The sequence below is a fragment of the Triticum aestivum genome, chromosome 7B (assembly GCF_018294505.1).
Source record: "Triticum aestivum cultivar Chinese Spring chromosome 7B, IWGSC CS RefSeq v2.1, whole genome shotgun sequence".
Taxonomy (NCBI): Eukaryota; Viridiplantae; Streptophyta; class Magnoliopsida; order Poales; family Poaceae; genus Triticum; species Triticum aestivum.
In genome coordinates this window covers 592968490-592995627 of record NC_057813.1, presented here as the reverse complement: position 1 = coordinate 592995627, position 27138 = coordinate 592968490, and the positions used below count along the sequence as shown (strand labels likewise).

General features: G+C 50.3%; 1 protein-coding gene across 2 annotated transcripts; it reads right to left on the bottom strand.

Annotated features, from left to right (window-relative positions):
* Nucleotides 1-20661: 20661 nt before the first annotated feature.
* Nucleotides 20662-26290, bottom strand: LOC123160165 (putative F-box protein At2g33190). 2 transcript variants are annotated; one of them, XR_006480024.1, is made up of 3 exons: nt 24525-26290; nt 22023-22108; nt 20662-21017 (listed from the first exon to the last, which is right to left on the bottom strand). XR_006480024.1 is itself a non-coding variant. In XM_044577975.1 (2 exons), exons 1-2 carry the CDS (start codon nt 25720-25722, stop codon nt 20947-20949), a joined length of 1269 nt encoding a protein of 422 aa, XP_044433910.1. In that variant the 5' UTR covers nt 25723-26290; the 3' UTR covers nt 20670-20946. The 2 variants fall into 2 exon arrangements, 1 of the variants encoding a protein (XP_044433910.1); XM_044577975.1 differs by lacking the exon at nt 22023-22108 and having other exon boundaries at nt 20670-21017.
* Nucleotides 26291-27138: the final 848 nt, after the last annotated feature.

Genomic DNA, 27138 nt, shown 5'->3' with positions numbered 1-27138 from the left:
GCGCGGGAGACGGGGGGTCGTGGGGTCGTGGGCGCAGTTAATCCCACGCCCCCACGTCCCGCCCCCTCGGCTACATAGCTCGGGCGCTATAAGTAGGGAGGAGGGAGAGGTGCGGCAAAGTTCCTGCGCCCCCTCCCACTCTTCTTCTTCTCTCTCAGCTTCCGCCGTTGCTGCCGTAGCGCTGCCATAGTTGCTCGTCGTTGCTCGTCACCGACGTGTTTCTCCCCTCCGCGCCGCCAGCCGGGGCCATGGGCGACTGGGATGGGTCGACCGTGATCGAGGACCACATCACCTTCCTTCGCGACACGCGCCGGATGCCCAGCGCGGCCTTCGTCAAGGCGCGGGTGCCGCCGGAGACGGAGATCTCGCCGGCGCCGCAGGAAGGCGAGCGGGTCGTCTTCCGCTCGCATTTCCTGCGGGGCTTCGGCCTCCCGGCGAGCAACTTCTTCCGCGCCTTCCTCAACTTCTACAACCTTCAACCCCACCATCTCACGCCCAACGCCGTGACCCTGCTCTCCGCCTTCGTCACGGCGTGCGAGGGCTACCTCGGCATCCTCCCCACCATCGAGCTGTGGGGAGCGTTCTTTTATGGGAAGCTCGGCACCTTCGCTAGGGAGACGGCGGCCGAGTGCGGGGGCTTCGTTGCCGTGCGCCGACCGGCGAAGCGGAACGCCTTCCCCGTCATCAAGCTGGCGCAGTCGGTGAAGATGTGGCAGCAGTCCTACTTCTACGTCGAGAACGTGGACCCGGCTGCCGACTTCCTCAACCTGCCGGCCTACGAGGCTGGCCCCCCCACCGAGGCTCGGCCCACCTGGGGGTACAAGCCGAAACCGGTGTCGGCGGACGCGGCGGCCGCCATTGGCCGACTCCGTGTGCTCCAGGAGTCGGAGGGCCTCGTGGCCTCCGACCTCCTCGTCGCCTTCGTCGAGCGCCGGGTCCTCCCGCTCCAGAGCCGCCCTCATCCGATCTTCCGGATGGGCGGACACCGCGATCCGTGCCGGCTGTGCACGAAGGAATGTCGCCTGCCGAAGTCTCGCGGATGGTGAACGAGATCTCCAACCTCAAGATGTCGGAGAAGGAGTGGCGGTACGGGAAGCGGTCGTACTCTCGCCACAACCCGCCCCCTGCGGTAGGTTTCTCGTCTTTGTCCTTTGAGCTGCTTTCTTCCGCTTCATTTCTCTTTATGGCGCCGCCGTTCAAGACTTGATTCCTTATTGGTTGCAGATTTATATGTCCGAGGCAACGGCCGCCCTCCTGGGGCCGGGTGATAACCTCCAGGCGGACAGGGCGGAGAGTGACGTGGATGACCCCGACTTGGGGGCGGCCGCCCTGGTCGACGACGCGACAGGCGACGGAGGCAGAGCGGACGGCGGTAGCGGAGCAGGCGACTCCGAGGGAGGCGGCGGCGTGGGGGCTTGGCCCGACGACGACGAAGACGACGACGAGCCGCGCCCCGCCCGGAGCTCCGCCACCACCGGCGCCGGCCCCTCTTCTGGGCTGCCCACCCCCGGTGGTAAGCGCAAACGGAAACAGGGCTCGGCCCTGTTCGGCAGCGCTCCCAAGAAGCCCAAGAACCCGGCCGCGGTGACCAGGCGGAGAGAGACCGCGGCCAAGGCGGCCCAGCACCAGAGGCAGCCAAAGGTGCCTGTTATGGTGTCAGCGTAAGCGTCATTCCTTTTCTCCTTGTTTTTTCATCATTTTGCCGTGAAAATCTTCTGATTTGTCTTCTTATTTCAGGGCCCCGCTGACCCTTGAGAAGTTGGGCGCTGGCTCGGTCCTCAGGTCGGCGGCGACCTCCTCGACTAGCCGGCGCATCGACCCGGCCGTCGACCTTCGGGAGGCGACAGAGCGGAATGCGCGGGAGGCGCGCAAGGAGGCGGAAGCCGACCGCCTGGCCAAGGAGCAGGCGGACTTGTCTGCTGCGTCTGCCGAGAGGGTGCTGGCGCAGGCAGAAGCCCTGGCCGCAGAGAAGGAACGGCTTGCGGAGGCCGCCCGCCGGCAAGAGCCACTACTTGTGGCCCCTCTAAATACCGCGCCGCCTCCGCCTGATTTCGAGGCAACGGCCAGAGGAGCCGGCGGCGACTACCCGATCCGAGAGCAGGGGGGCGGGGACGTAGCCATGCCGGACGTCTTTGTGCCGCCGCCCCCGCCGCCGCCTCCGCCAGCCAGCGAGCCGCGGGTCGAACAGCCAGTGGCGCCGCCGGTGCCACCGGTCGGGACTCTGGTGGCAACGGTCCTGGTTCCCGCGGTCCGCATTCCCACGCGCCGCTATCTGGAGAAGGCGGCCTCGGCGCTGCGGCCGCAGGAGATCGGCGCCTCGAGCTCATCGGCCCTTGACACCGAGGCGACCAGTGCCGCGCCCGTGGGTTGGGTGCACGGGGGCGGAACTGGCGCCCTGAACGAGGCGTCTCTTGACGTCCAGGCCAAGCTCCGAGCGGAGGCAGTGGCACTCAAGCGCTGCAACGAGGCCTACTTGGAGTTGCGCACCGCCATCCGGGTAAGCCGTCTTTGGCTTCTTCTTCGAGTGTTCTTCTTTGCTTCTTTCGTGGGGGTGCGCAAGCGCACCCACTGGGTGTAGTCCCCAAGTTCCGGGCCGGCTGCTGAGCAGGCAGGTCGGAACTTTAACTTGTGATTGTCGATTGCTGACTTTATTTCGATGTTTCTTCGGCAGGATTATCATAACCTCCGTGCGACCGCCTATAACTCCAAGGTTCGGGAGCTGGAGGCGCAAACGGCCCATCTCGCCGAAAGCCGGCGTGAGTCTCTTTCTTCTTTCCTCGCGGGGGCGCGCTGGCGCACCCGCAAGCTATAGTCCCCGAGGTTCGGGCCGACTGCCGAGCAGTCGGGCCGAATCTCCTTGATCGTTTCTTTCCTTTGTCTTTTATGCTTGATGATGCCTTCTTTTCTTCTTTCCTTCTTCAGAGGCTAATGCCGCCCTGCAGCAGCAGCTGGGGGAGGCCCAAACCGCCCTTCGTGGCAAGGAGGCGGAGTGCAGCAAGCTGGCAGAGGAGCGGGACCGCCTGGTCGCCCAACTTGCCGAACAGGCGGAAACCCTCAAGGCGGCCCAGCAGAAGGCGGAGACGGCGAAGACCAGCCTCCTTGCCGAGTTTGAGCTCGAACGCTCTGCTTGGGCCAACAAGTAGGCCCAGGTGACGGCCTGCTTTAGCAGCATTGAAGACTTGGTCGATGGTAAGCCCTGCTCCCCTGATTTCTTTCTTTGAGCAGCCGGCGCCTGCTTATGGTCCTGATCCCCCTTTTTTTCTTCTTCTGCCCGTACAGACTTCTTCCCAGGCCATTCTGTAGCCGCGATCCAAATGATCGAGGCCCAGCGCGAGGAGCGAAGAGCGGGAGGTGCGCAGATCGCCGCAGATGCGCTGCGGACTCTTGGCGAACAGGTCCTCAGCATCCAGGCCCGGCTTCGGCCTGCCCACCGACTGTTGCGCCGTCTCCAGCGCGCCGGAGCCCAGGCGGTCTCTGCCCTCTGGCCGGGCCTGCCGGCTCCGCGTACCCCAAGTCGGACTGCCGACTGGCTGGGGGTGGCGGCCGGCCGCTTGGAGGCCTGGAAGGGCTCAGCAGCCCGGGCAAGAGCGCGCTGGGCCTTGGAATTCGTCAAGGCGTGGTACCCTGGGCTAGATCTAGCCCAGTTAGCCACGTTCCGGCTGGATGCGCAGAAGGAGCTGGCGGCGATGGAAACCGAACTCGTCAACAGGGCAGCGGCGATCGCCGACTTCACCGACACCAATGTCTTTGTGCCGGAGGTGGTCGAGGAAGGCGGCGAAGCTCCGCACGAATGGGGCACCTCTTTGCAACCTTTGCCTGCCATACAGTCGCTCTGTGAGCTGTGGCTTCTGACAAAGGAAACTTTGGTGCCAGCACACTACTTGTCCGGCTGCGGGAGGCGGCATATTGCAGAAGGCGGCGAAGCTTCAGGCCGACTGGTCGAACCCAGGCCAGGCGGAAGAAAATAGACCATACATTCTCATGGGCATGGCGCTTATCATATAGATAAAAAGAGGGCAGTCCCCGAGCTTTCCTCGGGGGACCCGGAGTCTTCATACATAGTACAAAAGGATAGCGTGATACATACTGCTTTCAACTGTAAAACCTTCGTAGGAGGTTTGCATTCCACGGCCTCTCCGTTTCTTTGCCTGAATCATCTCCCTTGCGCGCCCTGGGCTTCTGTGCATTGATCAGATAGTAGGCATCGTTGCCTAACACCTTACTGATGACGAAAGGGCCTTCCCAAGGTGCCGAGAGCTTGTGCTGTCCGGCTGTTCGCTGGATCAGCCGGAGCACAAGGTCTCCCTCCAGGAAGGACCTTGGCTTCACCTTGCGGTTGTAGTATCGGCGTAGACTCTGCTGGTAGATGGCCGACCGGCTGAGTGCCAACAACCGGCCTTCCTCCAGCAAGTCAACGCTGTCTTCTCGTGCTTCCTTGGCGTCCGCTTCGGTGTACATAGTGACTCTTAGGGAGTCAAATTCGATATCCGTCGGGATGACGGCTTCGGCGCCATAGACGAGGAAGAAAGGCGTGAAGCCCGTTGATTTGTTTGGAGTTGTGCGCAGGCTCCAGAGGACGGCCGGCAGCTCGTCGAGCCAGCAGTCGGTCGAGCGCTCCAGAGGCTCGACCAGTCGGGGCTTGAGGCCGGACAAAATGAGGCCGTTTGCGCGTTCCACCTGGCCGTTTGACTGTGGGTGGGCAACGGACGCTAGGTCCAGGCGGATGCCCTGTGTCGCACAGAAACGAGTCAAGGCTCCCTTGGCGAAGTTGGTGCCGTTGTCGGTGATGATGCTGTGTGGGATGCCGTACCGCGTGGTGATGTCGGCGATGAAGGTCAAGGCAGTCGGCCCATTCAGCTTCTTGATTGGTTTCGCCTCTATCCACTTAGTGAACTTGTCCACCGCAACCAGCAAGTGAGTCATGCCCCCGCGGGCTGTTTTGAATGGTCCCACCATATCCAATCCCCACACGGCAAAGGGCCAGGCTATGGGAATGGTCTTGGGTGCAGAAGCTGGCTGGTGCGGCTTGGAACGGAATCGCTGGCACCCTTGACACTTCTTGACCAGCTCTTTGGCCTCTTATAGGGCGGTCGGCCAGAAGAAACCGTGGCGGAAGGCTTTGGCCACCAGTGCTCTTGAAGCCGCGTGGTGGCCGCACTCGCCCTGATGGATATCTCTGAGTATTGCTTGGCCTTGGTCCGGCTCCACGCACCTCTGATAAACTCCTGTGACGCTTCTTCGCACCAGCTCTTTGTTGACTATGGTGTATGCTGCAGCTCGCCTCTGTACTTGTCGAGCTAAGATTTCATCGGTTGGCAGCTCCTTATTCACCAGGAACTTGAGGATCGGCTGATCCCATGAGGGCGCCGCAATTTCTTCGACTGCAACCTCTGCAACTTGTACGAGGGCGGTTGGGCCGGAAGGCGGTGGGTTGGCGGCTGCTTCCGCCTGCTGTGCTGAAGAAGTCCCCGGGCCGGGCTCTGAAGTCCCCGGGCCGGGTTCTGAAGCCCCCAGGTCGGTCATGGCTGTAGCATTCCCCGGGCCGCCTGTCAAAACCCTTGTGCCGGCCTCTGGAGTCACCAAGTCGGATCCGACTGCTTCGGGGAGGGCCGGCACAAAGATAGAGTCTGAATCAGGAGAAGGCCTGACAGACGGCTTCAGAAGGCGGCGTAGGGCGACGCCGACCGGTATTGCTTGTCGGGTGGAGCCAATCCGTGCCAAGGCATCTGCTTGCTCGTTGTCATTCCTTGGCACGTGAAGGAACTCGCACCCATCGAAGTATCCGCTGAGTTGCTGCACCAGGAAGCGGTAGCTCGCCATGTTCGCATCCTTGGCGTCCCAGTCGCCCGAAGACTGCTGGACCACCAAGTCGGAGTCACCATAACACAGGATCCGGCGAATGCCGAGTTCCTTGGCAAGCCGGAGCCCGTGTATGAGTGCCTCATACTCTGCTACGTTGTTGGAGGCGGCGAAGTGGACTTGTAGTGCATATTTAAGCTTGTAGCCTTTGGGAGAGGTGAGGACGACGCCGGCTCCCAGGCCAGTGCGCATTTTTGAACCATCGAAATGCATCCGCCAGTGAGTGGAGTCTGGTGCAGGCGGCAGATATTGGGTTTCAGCCCAATCGACGAGGAAGTCGGCCAACACCTGTGACTTGATGGCGGTGCGAGGCTGGTAATAGATGGTGTAGGGGGCCAGATCAATAGCCCATTTGGCCACTCGGCCTGAGGCATCCCGGCTTCCAATGATCTCAGCAAGCGGAGCTGTGCAGATGACAGTTATGGGGTGCTCTTGGAAGTAAGGCTTCAGCTTCTTGGAGGCAAAATGCACGCTGTAACACATCTTCTGGTAGTGGGGGTAGTTTTGCTTGGAGGCGGACAATACTTCGCTCAAGTAATACACCGGTCTCTGGACCGGCAATGCTTTGTCCTTCTCCTTGCGCTCTACTACCATGACTATGCTGACGACCCGACTGGTGGCTGCAATGTAGAGGAGCATGGGCTCCTTCTCAGTCGGAGCTGCCAGGATAGGCGGGGTTGCCAACATCTTCTTGAGTTGGAGAAATGCTTCGTCCGCCTTGTCGTTCCACTCAAAAAAAATGGTCTTCTTCATGAGTTGGTACAGGGGAAGAGCCTTCTCGCCCAGCCGGCTGATGAAACGGCTGACTGACGCCAGGCAGCCGGTGAATTTCTGCACGTCCAGCAGTCGGGTGGGCACCTTCATCATCTCAATTGCCTTGATCTTCATAGGATTGCACTCTATGCCGCGCTCTGAGACCAGGAAACCAAGAAGCTGGCCGGCTGGTACTCCAAAGACACATTTCTCCGGGTTGAGCTTAATCTGGAATCAGCGCAGGTTCTCAAAGGTCTCCTTGAGGTCCTCAAGCAGAGTGCCACGCTTCTCCGTCTTCACCACCACATCATCCACATATACATGGGCATTTCTGCCAAGTTGCTTGAGGAGGCACTTCTGCATGCAACGCTGAAACGTGGCGCCGGCATTTCTCAAGCCGAACGTCATGGTCAGGTAGCAGAAGGCTCCAAATGGCGTGATGAAGGCGGTCTTCAACCTGTCGGCCGGGTTTAGCTTTATCTGGTGATATCCTGAGTATGCATCCAAGAAACTCAACAGCTCACATCCGGCTGTGGAGTCGATCACTTGATCAATCCTCGGCAGAGCAAAGGGATCTTTGGGTCAGGCTTTGTTGAGGCTGGTGTAGTCAATGCACATGTGCCACTGCTTGTTTTTTTTCAACACTAGGACTGGGTTGGCCAGCCATTCTGGAAAAAATACTTCCATGATGAATCCGGCTGCTAGGAGCCGGGCTATCTCTTCTCCGACAACTCTTCTCTTCTCTTCTGACAGGCGGCGAAAGGGCTGCCTGACCGGCTTGGCGTCAGGTCGGACATGTAGCTTGTGCTCGGCGAAATCCGTCGGAACACCCGGCATGTCTTTGGGGGACCATGCGAAGATGTCCCGATTCTCACGGAGGAAATCGACGAGCTCGCCTTCCTATTTGCTGTCAAGGCCTGTGCCTATGACAGCGTGCCTCTCCGGGTGCTCTGGGTCCAAGGGTATTTTCTTTGTTTCCTTGGCCGGTTTGAACGAACCCTCAGCTTCTGACTCCTGGGGTGCGGGTGACATTTCCGGCTTCTTGCCTGCCAAAGCCACCACCCGGTCAAGGAGCCGCTTCTCACTGCAATCACGAGGGACTCGGCCAGCCGGCTGCTATCTGCGGCGCACGCGACCGACTTCTTGTAGTCTCCGACTACTGTCAGGATTCCCTTGGTACTCGGCATCTTCATCTTGAGGTAGGCGTAGTGGGGGACTGCCATGAATTTGGCCAGAGCAGGCCGGCCTAGCAGTGCATGGTAAGGGCTCTGAAGGTCCACCACTTCAAACCAAACTGGCTCTCGGCGAAAGTGATTCTTGTCTCCGAAGAGGACATCAATCTGGGTCTTGCCGATTGGTGAGCAGGAAAGGCCAGGGACTATGCCATAGAATACAGTCTGACTGGGGACAAGCTGCTTCTGCTTGATTCCCAGCTTCTCCATCGTATCACGATACAGGATGTTGATGTTGTTGCCGCCATCTATTAAGACTCTGGAGAAACGGGCTGCTCGTCTCTCCGTTGCAAGGGTCGCTTCTAGGACCAGGGCGTACGAACCAGGGGAAGGCATCACTTCCGGGTGGTCGGCCCTGCTCCAACTGATAGGCTTCTCGGACCAATGCATGAACTCTGGGGTGCTGGAGGCCACTGCTTGCACTTCTTGTTGTTGTTGCCGTCTGCTGCGTCTGTCATCGGCCACGCTGATGAACACAACATAAGCTCCGTGTTCCTCCGGGTACTCATCCTGGATGGTGCCGACTGGTCGGGCCGCCGGCTGCTGGGGCTGAGGAGGCGGCGGTCCAGCAGGCGGAGGAGGCAGGAGTCCATCTTCCTTGGCAATTCTGGTGAGCCAGTGACACTTCCGAGTGGTGTGGCTGGAGGGCTTCGCTCCGCTATGGAACTTGCAGGGTGCATCTAAAGTTTGCTCGTAAGAAAAGGCGGGCAACCAGTTGGACTTCCGCCCTTCTGCCGCTTGGGTGTTGGCTGCCCTTCTGGCTGCTGATCCTCGACTGTCGCCACCTGCCGGCTAGTGGAAGCCGGCTGAATGGCCTTTCGCTTGTTATCTCCTGGCTGCTGTCGCCGACTGGTGTCGCCAGCCGGAGTCCGAGGTGCCTGGGATGCCACCTTTCCAGACGCATCAACCAGTATTTCTGCCTTCATGGAGGAGTCGGCCGTGGCGTGCTTGTCGGCGATGACCAGCATCTCATCAAGGGTCTCGGGCTCGTCACAGAGGAGGCGATGCTTGAGGAGGGTGCCCTCTCGGCACCCGGCAGTAAAGTACTCGATTGCCTGCACCTCGTGCACGCCCTCGCAGGAATTGCGCAGCTCGGTCCAGCGCGTGAGGTAGTCGCGAGTGGACTCGGTGGGCCCTTGGACGCATAAAGAGAGCTGTCGGGGCTTGGGGGCCCGCTTGTAAGTGCTGGTGAAGTTGCGGATGAAGGCCTCGATGAAATCGACCCAGCTGTTGATGCTGCGGGGCTTCAGGCTGTTGAGCCACGTCCGAGCAGTGCCTTGAAGCATGAGCGGGACGTACTTCACGGCAACGCGCTTGTTGCCGTTTGCTATGCTGACGGCTGTGGAGTAGTCGACCAGCCAGTCCTCCGGCTTCACGGAGCCGGTGTATTTGGGTGTGTCTCGTTGATGTAGACCGGACCTCGTGGCGAGATCCGATCCGTTGTTGCGGCCCAACCTTTCACGACACTCCACCTTCAGCAGTAGTAACCTCTCGCCCGCGCACGCGATGTACGCGAAATAGAGGGATTGAACCTTACGGTCCAGCACGAGAAAACCAATCTCGACGACGGCACTCACGCACAAAACAATTTCCACGAAGAGAAATCGCAACAAAGAGGTTTTCTAAAGCTTCCTCCAAAACTTAGGGATTTTTAGACAGCTTCCCCCAAAACTCGATACGGGTGTCTACCCTAAAAACACATCGTGTTTATTATCGAAATATAACCTGCTTTTACATGGACCGGAACTAGCTATTTATAGAAATAACTTGGAAGAGGCACGCACATGTACCTCCTAAAGGCTGGACTCTTTCTAGATTTAAACTAACTTGCCTTTTACATCTCGGCAAGCATGCAAAGACCTACTAAAATAAAGTTTGACTATTTTATTTGATTGCTCCTTGATCTATTTTTTCCAACATGGCGGCCCCCACCCAGACTCATTTAAACTCATGATCTTCCACGTGATAAACTTCCATCTGCATGTAAGTTTTGGTCGTTCAGGTGGCTGTAACCGTTCAAAGAAATAACTAACGTGATTTATTCCCTTTGAGAAGGAATTAAACTCTTGCACATCCACGTAGTACACAACTTGATGGCTTCTAATTGACTTTTGGCTGGACCCACACCCATGCATGTGTGCTCCTTCACGTCCTGATTTAGGGGAATATAGAAACATAACTCCATACTTGCTCATTATTTGTACAACTGTGTCACGCTTAGATGTGATGCCTACAAATCCATCTTCATCTTGAAAAACATCTGTAGCATATTCAGTACTAGATGAATACGTTGTTGTATCAACACTGATCATCGCACTTAAATTACACGCGGGCATATCATCCTCTCCTCCTTGAAACGAAACCGTCCTCGGTTTCGAGTTGATCTCAACAATATTTTTATTTGCAGACTGAACGACGACGATAGTAACAATTGCAGCAGCTTCGGCCTTCTTCCTTTCTTCTTCTTCTTGCTTTTTTATCTTCTCAAGATGTTCTTTCCTCCATGTAATGAAACGCTCCTCATCCATGGGCACAAGATTGCACTTTTTACCCTTCTTGACAGTATATGTGTGTGTGATAATCATACACTACATCATGCTCTTTGTACCATGGCTCACCCAACAACAAGTGGCACGAAACCATCGGCGCTGGAATCACATCGCACAAAACCTCGCAAAAGAATTTTCCCAACAAAAACGGTACCTTAGTTTGGTGCATGACAGTGAGCTCTTCATGACCCCAACGGAAAAAGTATGGTTTTGGATGTGCTGTTATTGGTATCTCCAGCTTCTTCACCATCTCGATGCTTGCTGCGTTGATCAAATTCATGTGATTGATCGTCATAGCACATGATCTCTCTCTCACTACCACACGGGTGTGAAAAAGGCCAGTCCAACGACCTTCCTCCTCCAACTGAAATCCATAGCTTAACTTACTGAATAACGATGCAATCGCCATCTTCTCCGTAGTGCCGTGAACAACCTGACGCTCTGAATACCACCTGATGTAGACCGGACCTCGTGGCGAGATCCGATCCGTTGTTGCGGCCCGACCTTTCACGACACTCCATCTTCAGCAGTAGTAACCTCTCGCCCGCGCACGCGATGTACGCGAAATAGAGGGATTGAACCTTACGGTCCAGCACGAGAGAACCAATCTCGACGACGGCACTCACGCGCAAAACAATTTCCACGAAGAGAAATCGCAACAAAGAGGTTTTCTAAAGCTTCCTCCAAAACTTAGGGATTTTTAGACAGCTTCCCCCAAAACTCGATACGGGTGTCTACCCTAAAAACACATCGTGTTTATTATCGAAATATAACCTGCTTTTACATGGACCGGAACTAGCTATTTATAGAAATAACTTGGAAGAGGCACGCACATGTACCTCCTAAAGGCTGGACTCTTTCTAGATTTAAACTAACTTGCCTTTTACATCTCGGCAAGCATGCAAAGACCTACTAAAATAAAGTTTGACAATTTTATTCGATTGCTCCTTGATCTATTTTTTCCAACATGGCGGCCCCCACCCAGACTCATTTAAACTCATGATCTTCCACGTGATAAACTTCCATCTGCGTGTAAGTTTTGGTCGTTCAGGTGGCTGTAACCGTTCAAAGAAATAACTAACGTGATTTATTCCCTTTGAGAAGGAATTAAACTCTTGCACATCCACGTAGTACACAACTTGATGGCTTCTAATTGACTTTTGGCTGGACCCACACCCATGCATGTGTGCTCCTTCACGTCCTGATTTAGGGGAATATAGAAACATAACTCCATACTTGCTCATTATTTGTACAACTGTGTCACGCTTAGATGTGATGCCTACAAATCCATCTTCATCTTGAAAAACATCTGTAGCATATTCAGTACTAGATGAATACGTTGTTGTATCAACACTGATCATCGCACTTAAATTACACGCGGCCATATCACTCGTGGGAGGGTGAACCCTTTGGGGAAGGGCTCATCGCGGATTCGGGGGCCGAAGCAGGGCGGGCTCAGCGCATCTTCTTCTTCAAGCGCCAGGGATCGGTTGAGGCGATCGATCCGGTGGCGAGCATCATTCTCTCCGACTCCCTCTCGGCGGCCAAGGCGGTCGCCGACTGTCGGGTGCGTGACAGGAGGCGGAGTGGGGTATCTCGCTCCACGAGGCAGGGGAGGCGGCAGGTTGCCTCGCCGCTCCACTGCACAAGGGCGGCCTTCCTCGTCCTGCTCGATGGAGATGCGTGTCCGACTGCGGCTAGCAGCCGACTCATTGCCCTTTCCTCCGCGGGCGCCACCAGTCGGCGTCCGGGAGGTCGCCCCATCGTCTCGGCGTGGGGGCGGCTCGTTGTCTCATACGGCTGGGTCTTTAGCGCGGCAGGCGGCCTCGTGCTGCGCGGCAGCCGCGTCCAGGAGCTGTTGGACTCGCTTTGTCATGTGGCGGAGTTCGTCGCCTTCGTACTTGTTCAGCTCATCCGTTACCGCCTGGGCGGCCCGAATGTTCTCTGCAGACGTGGCGTAGACGGGGCGCTCTACCCCGAACATGGTGGCGACGGCCGCGCCATGCTGCCGAATTGTGCCGAGGCGGCTAGGCCCCCTAGGAGCCGTTGTGCCGCCTACGGCCCGGTCCATCTCGCGCCGGTAGGCGTCCGACAGCCGGCGCATGCTGGCCAGGCGGCCAGCACTCTCGATAAGCTGGAGGCGGCGTGCCTCCAGCACCTTAGCATCCGCGTCCTCGGGAATGGGCGCCGTGAGGTCGCGCAGGGCGGCCTCAAGGGGATCTTGAGCACGCCCGTCCGAGTGCTCCTCGCTGTTAATGACGAGAACATCTGTGACGGTGCTCCCGCCGCTGTACTCGTGAGGAGGCGGCTCATCATAGACCACCACGTTGGTGGGAAACGCGTCGAGCGACGCCGTGTCGGAGTCGACGATCATCGGATCGGTTGAGCCGACGGACTCCAGGTCCACAGCGGGCTCGCTGGCGACATGGAGCTGGTCGAGGAGGCTGACGAGGCGGCTCTCGGGGCAACTTGTGCCCACGTGGAGGCCGGCTCGTCGGAGAGGTCAATCTCGCCGACGAGGTCAGCAAGGCAACTCGCCGCGCAGGCGATCTCCGCGCCATGCAGCGCGTCGAGGCTGACGTCGTCGGGTGTGCTGGGCTGGCTTCGCTCGCCAGGAAGGAACAGGGTTCCCGTCCAGAGCAGATCTCCGGGAGACGGTGCACCTCGCCCCACGGTGGGCGCCAAATGTCTGGGGTTGGGTGCGACATATGCCAATGGATGGCTTATCATGGTGGGAGCGAGTAGAACGTCGCCGGTGCCTGGAAGCGAGATAAGGCGTAGACACGAACGCCGGCGTACTTTACCCAGGTTCGGGGCTCTCCTAGGAGATAACACCCCTAGTCCTGCTCTGCGGGGTCTCCGCATGATCACTAAGGCACAAGTGATACAATGGTGCTCCTCGAGCTGTGCGCTAGAGGCGGGAGGAGGCAAGGCTTAGCTCTCTTCCTGCTCTAAGGGGTGGCTAGTTCTAATGGGGTCAAACCCTTTGCATGGGTGGCCTGGGGGGTTTATATAGGCCTACCCCCAGGGGTACAATGGTAATCTGGCCGGCTGCTGGGCCCGGCTGTCAGTGTCTCCAGCCTCCGGCTTCTCCGCCGACCGCTGGGGCCCGCCGCCTGGTGGGCCCCGCCGACTGGTTGGTGGCTGCTTACTGTAGCCGTGTCGTTGGTGACGAGAGCTTGGTCACCTTTGCGTGGCTACAGTCCCGCCGCCTGGCGAGAGGCCACTGTAGCCACACCTGGTCTCATCAGCTTAATGGCGTGCATGCCTCGGGATAAGGGACGGCCGCCTGCTGGAGGCCGGCTCCTCTTGAATCCGCTTGGTCGAGCTTCCGCCGTCTTCCTTGGGGTCACTGCCTGATAGGGCCCGCCTCCGGCGGGCCGTACCGACAAGCCATCGTGGGGAACAAGACTCTGCCTGCCCGGAACGACGTCAGGGTAGATATGGCACAGTGCTCCGTCGTGCGGAGATCTCCGTCTGTACGGAGCACTGTAGCCACGCCCGTCTCGAGCGTGGGAGGCGACGTGCTTCACTGTAGCCATGCCCTGCCTTGTACTCTTGATGGGAGCTCGGCCGCCCGTAGTTGTGAGGTGGCCGCCTGCCCGTTGCCGCTCTCTTGGGTCACCCGCCCTCTGGCAGCCGGCCACTAAGCCAGCCGGCCCCAGAGGGCGGAGTTTCGGCTTGGGGCCCAGCTAGGCGGAGCTGGCCCAAAGTCTTGGTAAATCTTGGGACTCGGGTGAGCATACCGGTGGCCCATTACTTCGACAACTGCACATATTGAAACAGCAAAAGAGAACGAAGGGGCACAAATCTAGAAACTCTAAGCAAATGGAAAAGGAAAACGAAACTCAAAATAAGAAGAAACAAAAAAGGCTAGCTTAACATTAAAAAAATGTTGTTTTGTTACATGAATTTCTTACCCGGCCAGACAACATAAATGATATGCTAAATCATCTTAACCCACAATGTATTTAGTGGGACATGTCCTGCGAAAATGCACATCTTTCCAAAAATTTGAAATACCATTTTAAAAGCACATACAAATTCCACAAAAGTGTACTATTGTGGAAGAGCATATAGCACCTCTGTTCAAACTTTCTCGAAAGAGAAATCCTTTCACGAAAACAAAACAAGACAAAATAGGCTAATAGTGTCAAAGCATAGTTTTAATTTTAGTACACTATTCACATTCGGTTTTCTTTTCTGTAGCACACAAAGTACACTGGATTTGAAGTTTCAAATTGGCATGAATATACAAAACGCCCTTACAAAGTAAGAGTTATTTTGAGAATTTTAAGATACTTGCACATGTGATTTTCTGATTGTATTTTCACATTACCAAAAACATGCCCATTTTCACAGGATACGCACCACCATCTTTATATTCTTCCTAGTTTGTTTTATAGTTATCGTGTGGAGTTTGTGTGTGATCATGGCAGTACTGTAAAGGGTGAACGCACATTTGTCCATTGTATCCAGAATTCTGGATTATCTGTCATCCATATTAGTATTATTTACTCCATACGTATTCAGAAATATAACACTGATATTTTCAATTAGATCTAGATTATCTTGCATTCGTCTCGAGACTATTCACACTTTATAGTTTCCTATTTCCCCAATATGAGTTGGCTGCTTCACGATAGCCTATTTGTTCGGTGAGAATGCAACATTTCTTCTATAACACTTGGCCAGACAAGCACAACATCATAAAAAATGTATCAAAGCCAACCTATAAACCTCATCACGTTTCATGTCATTTAGCAAAAACAACACATGACTAACATGGTAATCTTAGCCAAAGAGGTTTAAGAAATTCAACATAACCAAATGCGCTATTCTGAACATCCAATACAAACCCAGACGAGGGGAACACACTTAAGGTTGGAAGTGCAATTCTCTTATTCTGTGAGAAGCAGATTTCAAAATACTAAAAATAATATCAGGAAAAGTTCTGTTTGAAAATGAAATATACCTGCTTTTGCAAGATTGGGTGTGAGCCATATGGGAGGGAACCACGTCCTCCAGGGTTCAGGATCAACCAAATTGGTTCTGGTATCATTTTCCAAGTCGTACACTCCTATGTCACGTGGATCATCTTTGCCGCCGAGTAATTCTTCGTGATCATCATGAGTAAAATATAGATGGTTTGCCATCAAGCCTGGATGATTCTTTACGCTAAAGCAAGATGTTGTGCTTTTCCCAGTGAACAATGCATGTTCACCTATCCCTCTCATTTTGACACGCTTCAGCTCAACAAAATCAACCTTGTGCACTTCATAAGCAGTGACATATGTCTCACCATCTGGTTGTTCAGGATCCAAACTCTCCTCCTTAATGATTTGGAGGACATCTCCCCATGGTAACTGAACAATGTAGCACTTCTGGACCATCCCAACTAGATTTGGTAAAATCCTTCTGTGGACGACAGATGGTCCGTTCAAATCAAACTCATCGATTGCGCCTACCTCAGTCATTGCGTAGAAACAGCCATCATGTTGTATGCAATCTGCATAGAAACTATGCATTTGTTGCCAGTTCCACCGAGCATCCCCCACTTTGGCGAATGAGAGCTGCGCGTACGGCTGATGGATGAGCATGACAGTGCATTCCCCTGCCGATGGATAGGAAGACAAAGTTGCCTTCAGATAGACCAGATCTCAGTACCTATCCAAAGGGCATGCGTAGGGTGTATCCTCCACCCTCGGAAGCTCTCCGTCATAGAAAGACAGCTTGTACTTTTCAAGAACCCCGTCGTCGTTTATGACAGGTTTAACATGCTCCATGGTTGTCACAGGAGGGAGTGCAATCTTGTCACCGGTGATAGGGTTGAGAAGCATCAGGTCAGACTTCTCATCCATGGTGACTAGCCAGCCATGTGATGAACCAATCCAGTTGCTGATGGGAGGTTCAGGGAGGGGCATGGAGTAGGCCTTCCGATCGGAGAGACTGTACACGCCAAGAGCCTTCGCACCGGCGGCCTCGGTACAATATAGTAAGCAGGGGGTCTGCCGACTGGGGCAGACGCCGCTGCGGCGGAGCGTGGAGTATGCCTTTTGCCAGAATGTGCAGAAGGCGGCGGATCGGAGGAGGTCCGGGCACTCGAGCAACTGGAATATGCTGATCAATATGTCCGCTGGTAGCCCGGACCAATCTGGCGCCGGAGCTTCCATTGTGGATGGACAGAGACGAACACCACAGCTTTAGAGCAGGTCGGCTACAACCACACGGGCGGCCGGAGCTGCAAATCAAAGAGACCAAGACTGCGGCAGCTCCGGCGGCTACTCCGGCCGCGTTCTGATGTAGATCCTTCCCACCCCAATCCAATCCGGGAGAGAACTGGATATGCCTGCCCTGCCCGGTCGAATCTGATTTGGGAACGAAACAATGAAAACCAAGGAATCCGCCGCCACTTTTCCCTCCGTCCCGTGGGTTACTCTCGCGACTGACCGGGCGATTTCCCGCCGCCTCACCTTCAGCCCCCTCAGCCACGTCCTCCTCTGTCGCCGGCGCCGCCGGCGGCCTGCCCGCGGTGGCGGCAGGGCGCCTCTCCCACCTCCCTCTCCTCCTTTTGATGCTCTCGCCCTGGCGACCTCCGCCCTTCTCGCGGCGGCGCGGCGGCGCAGCAGTCTCGGCGGGTGCGCCGGGGTGACGCGCTCGCGGAGGTCCCGCGCGGCGGCGTGTGCGTCTCGACTGGGAGCCAGCGTGCATTTTTTTTTGGTTGAGAAACTGGGAGCCAGCGTGCTAGGCCGCAGTGGGTTGGCTGTGCGGCTGCAGGCCTGGGCTAGGCCGCGCGGTAGATTTTTCTGTACTTTACTTATTTTATTAAGGTTTTTCTAAATTTTTAAAAAACAAAAGGCCCCAGAAGACCGACACGGCCCACAAGGTCGAAAGCTGACCGATAGCCCTAAGGTCGGGCGCAAATATGGGCGTTTCCTATTTTGCGATCGCTTAGTGCTTCGAACCCGATCGACAGTAACCACACAGCCAAACCACCAGATGTGTTTATTTAGTTAGACCTTTTTTTTTCTTCTTTCTCCTTTCTTCTTTCCTTATCCCATTTTTTTATTCAAGAGGTAATAACAGTAGCGGTGTCTAAACTTGCCATCGATATTGACTTTGATGCCTAAACTTGAAAAATACACCGAACTCGTTCTATAATTGACAGTGTGGTTCAAATACGGTTCAAATACGTATGCATTGTTGACTAGACATGCCAGCTGGCACGGGGTCCACTTGCAATGCCGAGACGGACCGACATGGAAATAGTGCGTGTAAATGACCATCGGGTCCCACATGTCAGTGTAAAACCGAAATAAATAAAAATGAAGCACAACTAAGATTTGAACCGGCGACCTCTCCGCTGCAAAGGATCTGCGCAAACCACTTGACCAGCGAAAGTAAGTTGACTATAATGCATCGCTAACCTTTATCTAGCAAACTAGACTGCAATCAGTGCTTCCAATTTTTCACATGCTAGTTATTTTTCGGTTGCTAGAAAAATATTCAAACTATACTCAAAATATTAAATAAATAGTTAATGACCCCTCAATTTTTTTAATATTCACAAAGTTAAAATAATACAAAGTTAATAAAATGGTTTCATAATATTTGTAAGGTTTCACACATTTAATAAAATAATTTTGCAATTTTTAAAAGTTATACATTTTTGAAATGTTAATCAATTTTCAAAATATTCATTTTAAAACATATCATGTGATCCTTTTTTAAAATATTAGTTTTTTTCCTTTTTTACGTGAACCTTCGACGTGTGGGTTTCTTTTTTGCTTTTATTAGTTCTAAAACTTATGCAAATTATTGTAATGGTAATAAAAGTAAATCTAGAACCTTCTTGTCTCATAACTAATATGCGTAAAAAAATTATTTTCAAACACGTTAATGTAATTAAAAAAATATTTATGTATTATTAGAAATTCAGTTATTTAAAATGTTTTTTAGCTAGACAAGTGTATGTATAGTTTAAAAAATTATAATTTAAATACAAGAATGTATAAAATCCTGGAGGAACACTAGGACATTGTTTATTTTTTGACATATATTTTAATATTTATTTTTATTCAAAAATATATCTTTTGGCAAACACATATACTTCTTTAAAATGAGTGAACACTTTTTAAACTAGAAATACATTTCCTAAAAGCATGGACACTTTCATATACTACCTGAATATTTTGCAATTTCTAAAATAAAAAAAACTAACATGTGGAAAATGGGTGCACTAACTGATGCACATTTAACTCCACGGCTGTATCGGATGTATAAACCGTTGCAGTGCATAAAGACAACAAAATTACGTGGCGAATTGGTTGGTGCATGTCCTTCGTGGCTCACTCGTCACCGGTTCGAATCTCAGCTTTACAATTTTATAGTTTATTTCAACTATGCACTGACAGGTGGGGCCCGATGGTCATTGAGACGCACACTCTTCATGGCAGTATGTCTCTGCACTGCAAGTGGGCCCTGCGACACGCTCGCATGTCTAGTCAGCAATATATACATATCTAGACATGATTCGAACCGTATTTGAACCATACTGCCAAGTTATAGAACCAGTTCGGTGTATTTTTCAAGTTTAGGCACCAAAATGAACATCGATGGCAAGTTTAAGCACCACTAGTGATATTACCTCTTTATTCAAATTCGTAATTATTTTCTTCATATCGTTGAACTTCTTTTCTCAAGTCTGATGAACTTTTTAAAAATCGGATGAACTTTTTTAAAATCAATGAACCTTTTTTCAAATACGGTGAATGTTTTCTCTTTCTAAAATTGATGAATATTTTTCAAACTCGATGAACTAGTTTTCAGATTCAATGAAAATTTTCAAACCGATGTTTTTTTCAAAATCATGAACATTTTTAAATTCATGATCTATTTCGTTGTTTTCGTTTTTTCTCTCAAAAGTCAACAGTGAGTCATGTAAATAGGCTGGCCCATGAGGGATGGGGCGTGGGCGCCAAGAAGCTTTCCCGGCGCTAGACGCGACCAATAGGAGCTCCCGCGACTATGTCTCGCTGCAAGCGAGGCAGATCAGCTGTCGCGGAGGCGCCGGCCTAAATGGCCAGCCCAGATCGCGCGAGGCCATTGCCTCTTTTTTATGTTTGTTTGACCTTTCTTTTTGTTTTCTTTGTTCATTTCCTTTTTAACTTTTCTTTACACCTCCAAAAAGTCTAAAAACATAGATTACAAATTATAATTTTCATAATATTCATGCATTTTAAAATTTTAATTGTGTATAAAAAAATGTTGACCATGCATACGAGAAATATATACAAACAAATATATAATATCTGTTATAAAACTTGATCATGTATTTAAAATATGTTAACCAAAAATTTGAAACAATTGTTAATAAAGTGTTTGAAAAAATGTTGACCATGTATTAAGAAAATAATGAAATCTTTTGATCATGCATATGAAAATATTAATCAAGAATTTTAAAAAAAAATGTTGAATAATTATTTCAAAAATGTTAATCAAGCATTTGGAAAATGTTAAATGTATATAAAAAATATTGACCATGCATTAAAAAAGTGTTAATCTTGCATTATAAGATATTGATAAAGCATTTGAAAAATGTTAAATAATCATAGAAAAATATTACCATGTGTTAGAAAAATGTTAATCCTGTATTTAAAAAATGTTAATCAAGCATTTGAAAAAGGTTTAAAATGTTTATAGTGAAAATGTTGACTATATATTAAAAAAAGTAAACCTTGTATTCGAAAATTGTTAACCAAGCGCTTGATTTTTTTAAAAAAAATTGGTATAAAAATGTTGACTATGTATTAGAAAAATATTAAATTCAAATCTATAAAAATAAGAAGGTTTGGTTAAGCTTTAAAATGTTAAACCTGTGTAGATGTCCCGGCTTAATCTAGAAAAAATGTTACAAAAATTGGTACGTTTCCCGGCTGTACCAACTTTTAAGATTTTTTACTATATCCCGCATCAGCTATTTCTTTTTTTACTATGTCCCGGCTGTACCATTTTTTTTACATTTTCTAATACATAGTCAAAAAAGAAAGAGGTACGTGTCCTGGCTGTACCAATTTTTTAACATTTTTTTAATACACAGCCGGGACATGTGGCCAGGTTTGATTAAGCCTGTGAAGGAATCCTCAAAAAAGAAATTGATTAAGCCTCACGTCCGTATCATGAGCGTATGTAGTTGTTGGGGATGGTGGAAAGCAGAGGCGATAGCCCAGGAGGACTTCGATTTGTTGGTGGGATAAAAACTCTATGTCAGCAGTGTGATCACACATTCTTCTGCAGAGACATTTTATAAGAGCAACTGTAGCAGGATGAAAATGACCACAATTTATGGAGCAACATCATCTACCTTTATCATACTCATGATACAAATTTTCTTTCAAAGATCAACAAAGCAATATGAGGCTGAAAGCAAGGTAAATAAGGTTTAACGACAACCAGAGACGATGGCGAAGCATAAACTCTGACACGACGATGGATTTTAACAGGTCCATTAAACTGACTGGTGGCACTCTACTTCTTGATCTTCTTCTTGGGCCTCAGCTGCTTGCTGTTACCACGCTTGTACTTGCAGAAGTCAACACCCCTTGGGTGCAGGCGCACATGGCATCTGTAGATAAGTGAAAATATTAGAATGTGTAAGATCAGTGTTATTAGACTCACGGGGTTAAATTACAAATGACTTTAATTCATTGTAAGAGGCGATAAAGGATTCCATGTATTGCAGTAGATATTGTAGAATAACCAAAAGAATAAAAAAATCCAAAGGGCAAACAAACAGACCTACAGCCCTGACAGAACAGAAAAATGCAATCAGAATTCAGCATGGAACAAGGAAGGATTCCATGGGAGGCTCACAGTGAAAGCTAAATTTTCATTCTTATTCTTATGAACACACCATGTAAGAAATGTTGTAGTCAGTATAATCTTATATGTTAACTTCTTTTCTTCTATGAAAAGGTATCAAAATTCGGCATCTGCAATTCATTCGCACAGTTTGGCTTAATCATATAAAAAAACAGAGTTTTCATATTGGATTAACCTTTGTTGGTAAGATTGATGGCGAAAACAAAGACAATTCTGCATCCTGAATGAGCGCACATCTGCTACGGACGGTGTCAGACAATCACAGGAAGTGTTAAAACAACCACTGCTGCATCTTAATCTGATAAGCCGCAGCTGATAGTTTCTGCACAAGCTGAAGCGCATTTGTTCTCTTCAACTATTTGTGCTCAAAGCAAGCAGCATGCTGGAAATTTTTATGCTCATAGGATCTAAGACAGCTTAAACGATGGCAATTTTGACGCCAATTTGGCATGTAGTTCATATATAATTTCTAGGATTCCTAAGAGTTCTTCATGTGGGGAACTTGCTCGACAGGGGGGAACCTGTTGTGGGGTGGCAGCTCGACCGAAGACGCTTGACAGGGATGGTGGCAGTGCGCGCTGAGGCACAACGGCACGGAGAGGGCAGGACCTGGGGGCTGGGGCGCCGCCCTCAAACTTGGATAACCTGCGGCGCGTGCTAGGGCACGACGGCACAGCAAGGGCAGGACCAGGGAGCTGTGGGCTCTATCAAAATGGCAGAGAAGAAGTCCAAAAATACCCTTTCGTACCATTTGGGAAATTATGGGGTTGCCCTTCCGTGTGGATGGCCAAATCTGCCTGGTACTCCAATGCATGCTTTCAGAGTATCAGGGTACTGTAAAAGAGCTAACATAAAATCATACATTCAAATAAAGGCAGAATATGTAAGAGACTACGCATTGGGTTAAGGACTGACACTCGCGGAATAAGAGGTTAATAAAGTACTAACAGAACATGTGGCTAAATCGCAAAAATGAGAGAGAGGGTCATATATGTAACATGAGAAGAGTAATTTTAACATGCTCCCTCTTACCCCCTCTTTTCACATGGGAGGTAAGAAGGTAAGAGTAAATCAGACCACTATTTAATCAAATCAATGGCTCAGATCTATTACGTACTCTTACCTCTCATGTGAAAAGGGGAGGTAAGAGGGACCATGCTAAAATTTGCCACAGGAGAAAATAGTAAAAATGACTGATTCATAATGGCCTACCTTTATGTGACAGTCTGACAGGGAAATGAGCTAGCAACCAGAAAAGTGACCAGAATATAATAATATGATATATGAGCACTTCTCTCAAATTTTAGAGTTAATATTTTTTTTTGGAATTTTCCATGCAAATTGTATTTATTGTAAAGTAGACAGTGGCAAAAGGTTGCATTGTTTCAAGCAAGCATGAAGACATGGACTATGCAAAGTAACAGATAACACGACAATAAACATATGCCCATCGTTACAATGATTGCAAGCATTCCTACAATTTTTTTAATCTACAGTAGCAGGTGGTTCTTTTCGGATCCACGCAATAATTCAGTTCCATGTTAAACAGAAGAAAAAACTGACAAGGAGATTTTATCAGAGTAAACAGGTACACGATCAGTCCATCACATGTGATGTAACCGTGTAAGTGCATTTATAAACCCTGACAGGCTATTAAGCCTAATTAAGTTAATAGTCAACAAATGATCAGCTTAGCAGTTCACAAGAATTAATGTAACTTCTATGAGAACATAATATATAAAGATTAACGAATGAGATGTGTGATTTATGTCAAATGTTGCTGTACATTTGGTTGCAATTTTTGTACTTATTAGTAAACCACTTCTCCAATGAAAACAAAGATAATAATCAGAACAAATATCAGAGAATACTTCAAATGCAAATCACAGCGAGGTGCACATTTGAACAACTGGATATAAACGGAAAGACAAATATTAAAGGTACTATCGGCTGAAATTTGCACTCTTTTCTCAAACAACACCAAAATGTGTATAATATTGTCCAGTATTAGAATAAGAACGGCAAGAAGGCACAAAACTGCACAAATTGAAACAGCAAAAGAGAACGAAGGGGCACAAATCTAGAAACTCTAAGCAAATGGAAAAGGAAAACGAAACTCAAAATAAGAAGAAACAAAAAAGGCTAGCTTAACATTAAAAAAAATGTTGTTTTGTTACATGAATTTCTTACCCGGCCAGACAACATAAATGATATGCTAAATCATCTTAACCCCCAATGTATTTAGTGGGACATATCCTACGAAAATGCACATCTTTCCAAAAATTTGAAATACCATTTAAAAAGCGCATACAAATTCCGCAAAAGTGTACTATTGTGGAAGAGCATATAGCACCTCCGTGCAAACTTTCTCGAAAGAGAATTCCTTTTACGAAAACAAAAAAGACAAAATAGGCTAATAGTGTCAAAGCACAGTTTTAATTTTAGTACACCATTCACATTCAGTTTTCTCTTCTGTAGCACACAAAGTATACTGGATTTGAAGTTTCAAATTGGCATGAATATACAAAACGGCCTTACAAAGTAAGAGAGTTATTTTGAGAATTTTAAGATACTTGCACGTGTGCTTTTCTGATTGTATTTTCACATTATCAAAAACATGCCCATTTTCACAGGATACGCACCACCATCTTTATATTCTTCCTAGTTTGTTTTATAGTTATCATGTGGAGTTTGTGTGTGATCATGGCAGTACTGTAAAGGGTGAATGCACATTTGTCCACTGTATCCAGAATTCTGGATTATCTGTCATCCATATTAGTATTATTTACTCCATACGTATTCGGAAATATAACACTGATATTGTCAATTAGATCTAGATTATCTTGCATTCGTCTCGAGACTATTCACACTTTATAGTTTCCTATTTCCCCAATATGAGTTGGCTGCTTCATGATAGCCTATTTGTTAGGTGAGAATGCAACGCTTCTTCTATAACACTAGGCCAGACAAGCACAACATCATAAAAAATGTATCAAAGCCAACCTATAAACCTCATCACGTTTCATGTCATTTAGCAAGAATAACACATGACTAACATGGTAATCTTAGCCAAAGGGGTTTAAGAAATTCAACATAACCAAACGCTGAAGCTATTCTGAACATCCAATACAGACCCAGACAAGGGGAACACACTTAAGGTTGGAAGTGCAATTCTCTTATTCTGTGAGAAGCAGATTTCAAAATACTAAAAATAATATCAGGAAAAGTACTGTTTGATAATGAAATATACCTGCTTTTGCAAGATTGGGTGTGAACCATATGGGAGGGAACCACGTCATCCAGGGTTCAGGATCAACCAAATTGGTTCTGGTATCATTTTCCAAGTCGTACACTCCTATATCACGTGGATCATCTTTGCCGCTGAGTAATTCATCGTGATCATCATGAGTAAAATATAGATGGTTTGCCATCAAGCCTGGATGATCCTTTGCGCTAAAGCAAGATGTTGTGCTTTTCCCAGTAAACAATGCATATTCACCTAGCCCTCTCATCTTGGCACGCTTCAGCTCAACAAAATCAACCTTGTACACTTCATAAGCAGTGATATACGTCTCACCATCTGGTTGTTCAGGATCCAAACTCTCCTCCTTAATGATTTGGAGGACATCTCCCCATGGTGCCTGAACAATATAGCACTTCTGGACCATCTGAACTAGATTTGGTAAAATCCTTCTGTGGATGACAGATGGCCCGTTCAAATCAAACACATCGATTGCGCCTGCCGCAGTGAATGCGTAGAAACAGCCATCATGGTGTTTGCAATCAGCATAGAAACTATGCATTTGGAGCCAGTTCCAGTGAGCATCTCCCACTTTGGCGAACGAGAGCTGCGCGTACGGCTGATGGATGAGCATGACAGTGCATTCCCCTGCCGATGGATCTGACGACAAAATTGCCTTCAGATAGACCAGATCTCCGTACCTATCCAAATGGCATGCATAGGGTGTATCCTCCACCCTCGGAAGCTCTCCATCATAGAAAGACAGCTTGTACTTTTCAAGAATCCCGTCTTCGTTTACGATAGGTTTAACATGCTCCATGGCTGTCACATGAGGGAGTGCAATCTTGTCACCGGTGTTAGGGTTGAGAAGCATCAGGTCAGACTTCTCATCCATGGTGACTAGCCAGCCATGTGATGAACCAATCCAGCTGCTGATGGGAGGTTCAGGGAGGGGCAAGGAGTAGGCCTTCCGTTCAGAGAGACTGTACATGCCAAGAGCCTTCGCCCCGGCGGCCTCGGTACAATAGAGTAAACAGGGAGTCTGGCGACTGGGGCAGACGCCGCTTCGGCGGAGCGTGGAGTACACCTTTTGCCAGAATGTGCAGACGGCGGCGGATCGGAGGAGGTCCGGGCACTGGAGCAACTGGAATATGCTGATCAATATGTCCGCTGGTAGCCCGGACCAATCTGGAGCCGGAGCTTCCATTGTGGATGGACAGAGACAAACACCACAGCTTTAGAGCAGGTCGGCTACAACCACACGGGCGGCCGGAGCCGCAAATCAAAGAGACCAAGACTGCGGCAGCTCCGGCGGCTACTCCGGTCGCGTTCTGATGTAGATCCTTCCCACCCCAATCCAATCCGGGAGAGAACTGGATATGCTTGCCCGGTCGAATCTGATTTGGGAACGAAACAGTGAAAACCAAGGAATCCACCGCCACTTTTCCCTCCGTCCCGTGGGTTGCTCTCGCGACTCACCGGGCGATTTCCCGCCGCCTCACCTTCAGCCCCCTCAGCCACGTCCTCCTCTGTCGCCGGCGCCACCGGCGGCCTGCCCGCGGTGGCGGCAGGGCGCCTCTTCCACCTCCCTCTCCTCCTTTTGATGCTCTCTCCCTGGCGACCTCCGCCCTTCTCGCGGCGGCGCGGCGGCGCAGCAGTCTCGGCGGGTGCGCCGGGGTGACGCCAGACGCCCTCGTGGAGGTCCCGCGCGGCGGCGTGTGCGTCTCGGCTGGGAGCCAGCGTGCATTTTTTTTTTGGTTATTTTTTTAGGTGTAACTAGGGTTTTATTGATCAACCAAAACTGACGGAATACAAATAATATCTGGTGTGTTCCCTAGCCACACATGTCGACTATACCTGGCCAAACGGGTCGGCCCGGCACGGCACGGCCCGGCCTGTGCTAATCGTGCCTGGCCCGGCACGGCCCGCCATGGCACGTTTAATAGCCAGGTCATGTCGTGCCGGCCCACGGGCGCTGCTCCTTGGCCCAGGCACGGCCTGATTAGTAAATGGGCCGGCCCGATGGCCCGTTTAGCACGCTGGGCTGCACATATTCAGCCTGTTGGGCTGTTTTTTAGGCCTATTGGGCTATATTTTAGGTATAGATATATAGAAAAAATTCTGAAAATTATATAAAAAAATTAAACGGTCCGTGCCGTGCTGGCCCGCGTGCCCAGGCTTCAGGCCCAGGCACGGCCCAAGACGTGCCGCGTGCCGGGCACGGCCCGTTTAACCCGTGCCGTGCCTGGCCCATAGCGGGCCGTGCCGGCGTGCTCGCGGGCTGGCCTGTTTGGCCCGACCCGTTTGGCCAGCTATAATGTCGACCGATAGGGAGTGTCGAGGCTGCTTTTGCCAAAGCATGAGCCTCACAATTCGACTCCCTATTTTCAAAACGAAAACTAACTTTAACAAAGTCTACCGATCTAACTTTAATCTCCTCGATTATACAAGCATAAGAAGAAGATTGTGCAGCGCCATTGATGTCTGAGACGACTTGCATGCAGTCCGACGCTATGATCACATGTGATAGATGAAGATCTTGTGCGAGAGCAAGTGCCTCATTGCATGCTTGGGCCTCCAGGTTTGCAGCGCCAACTAGGCCTTCAAAAACCATAGCTGATGC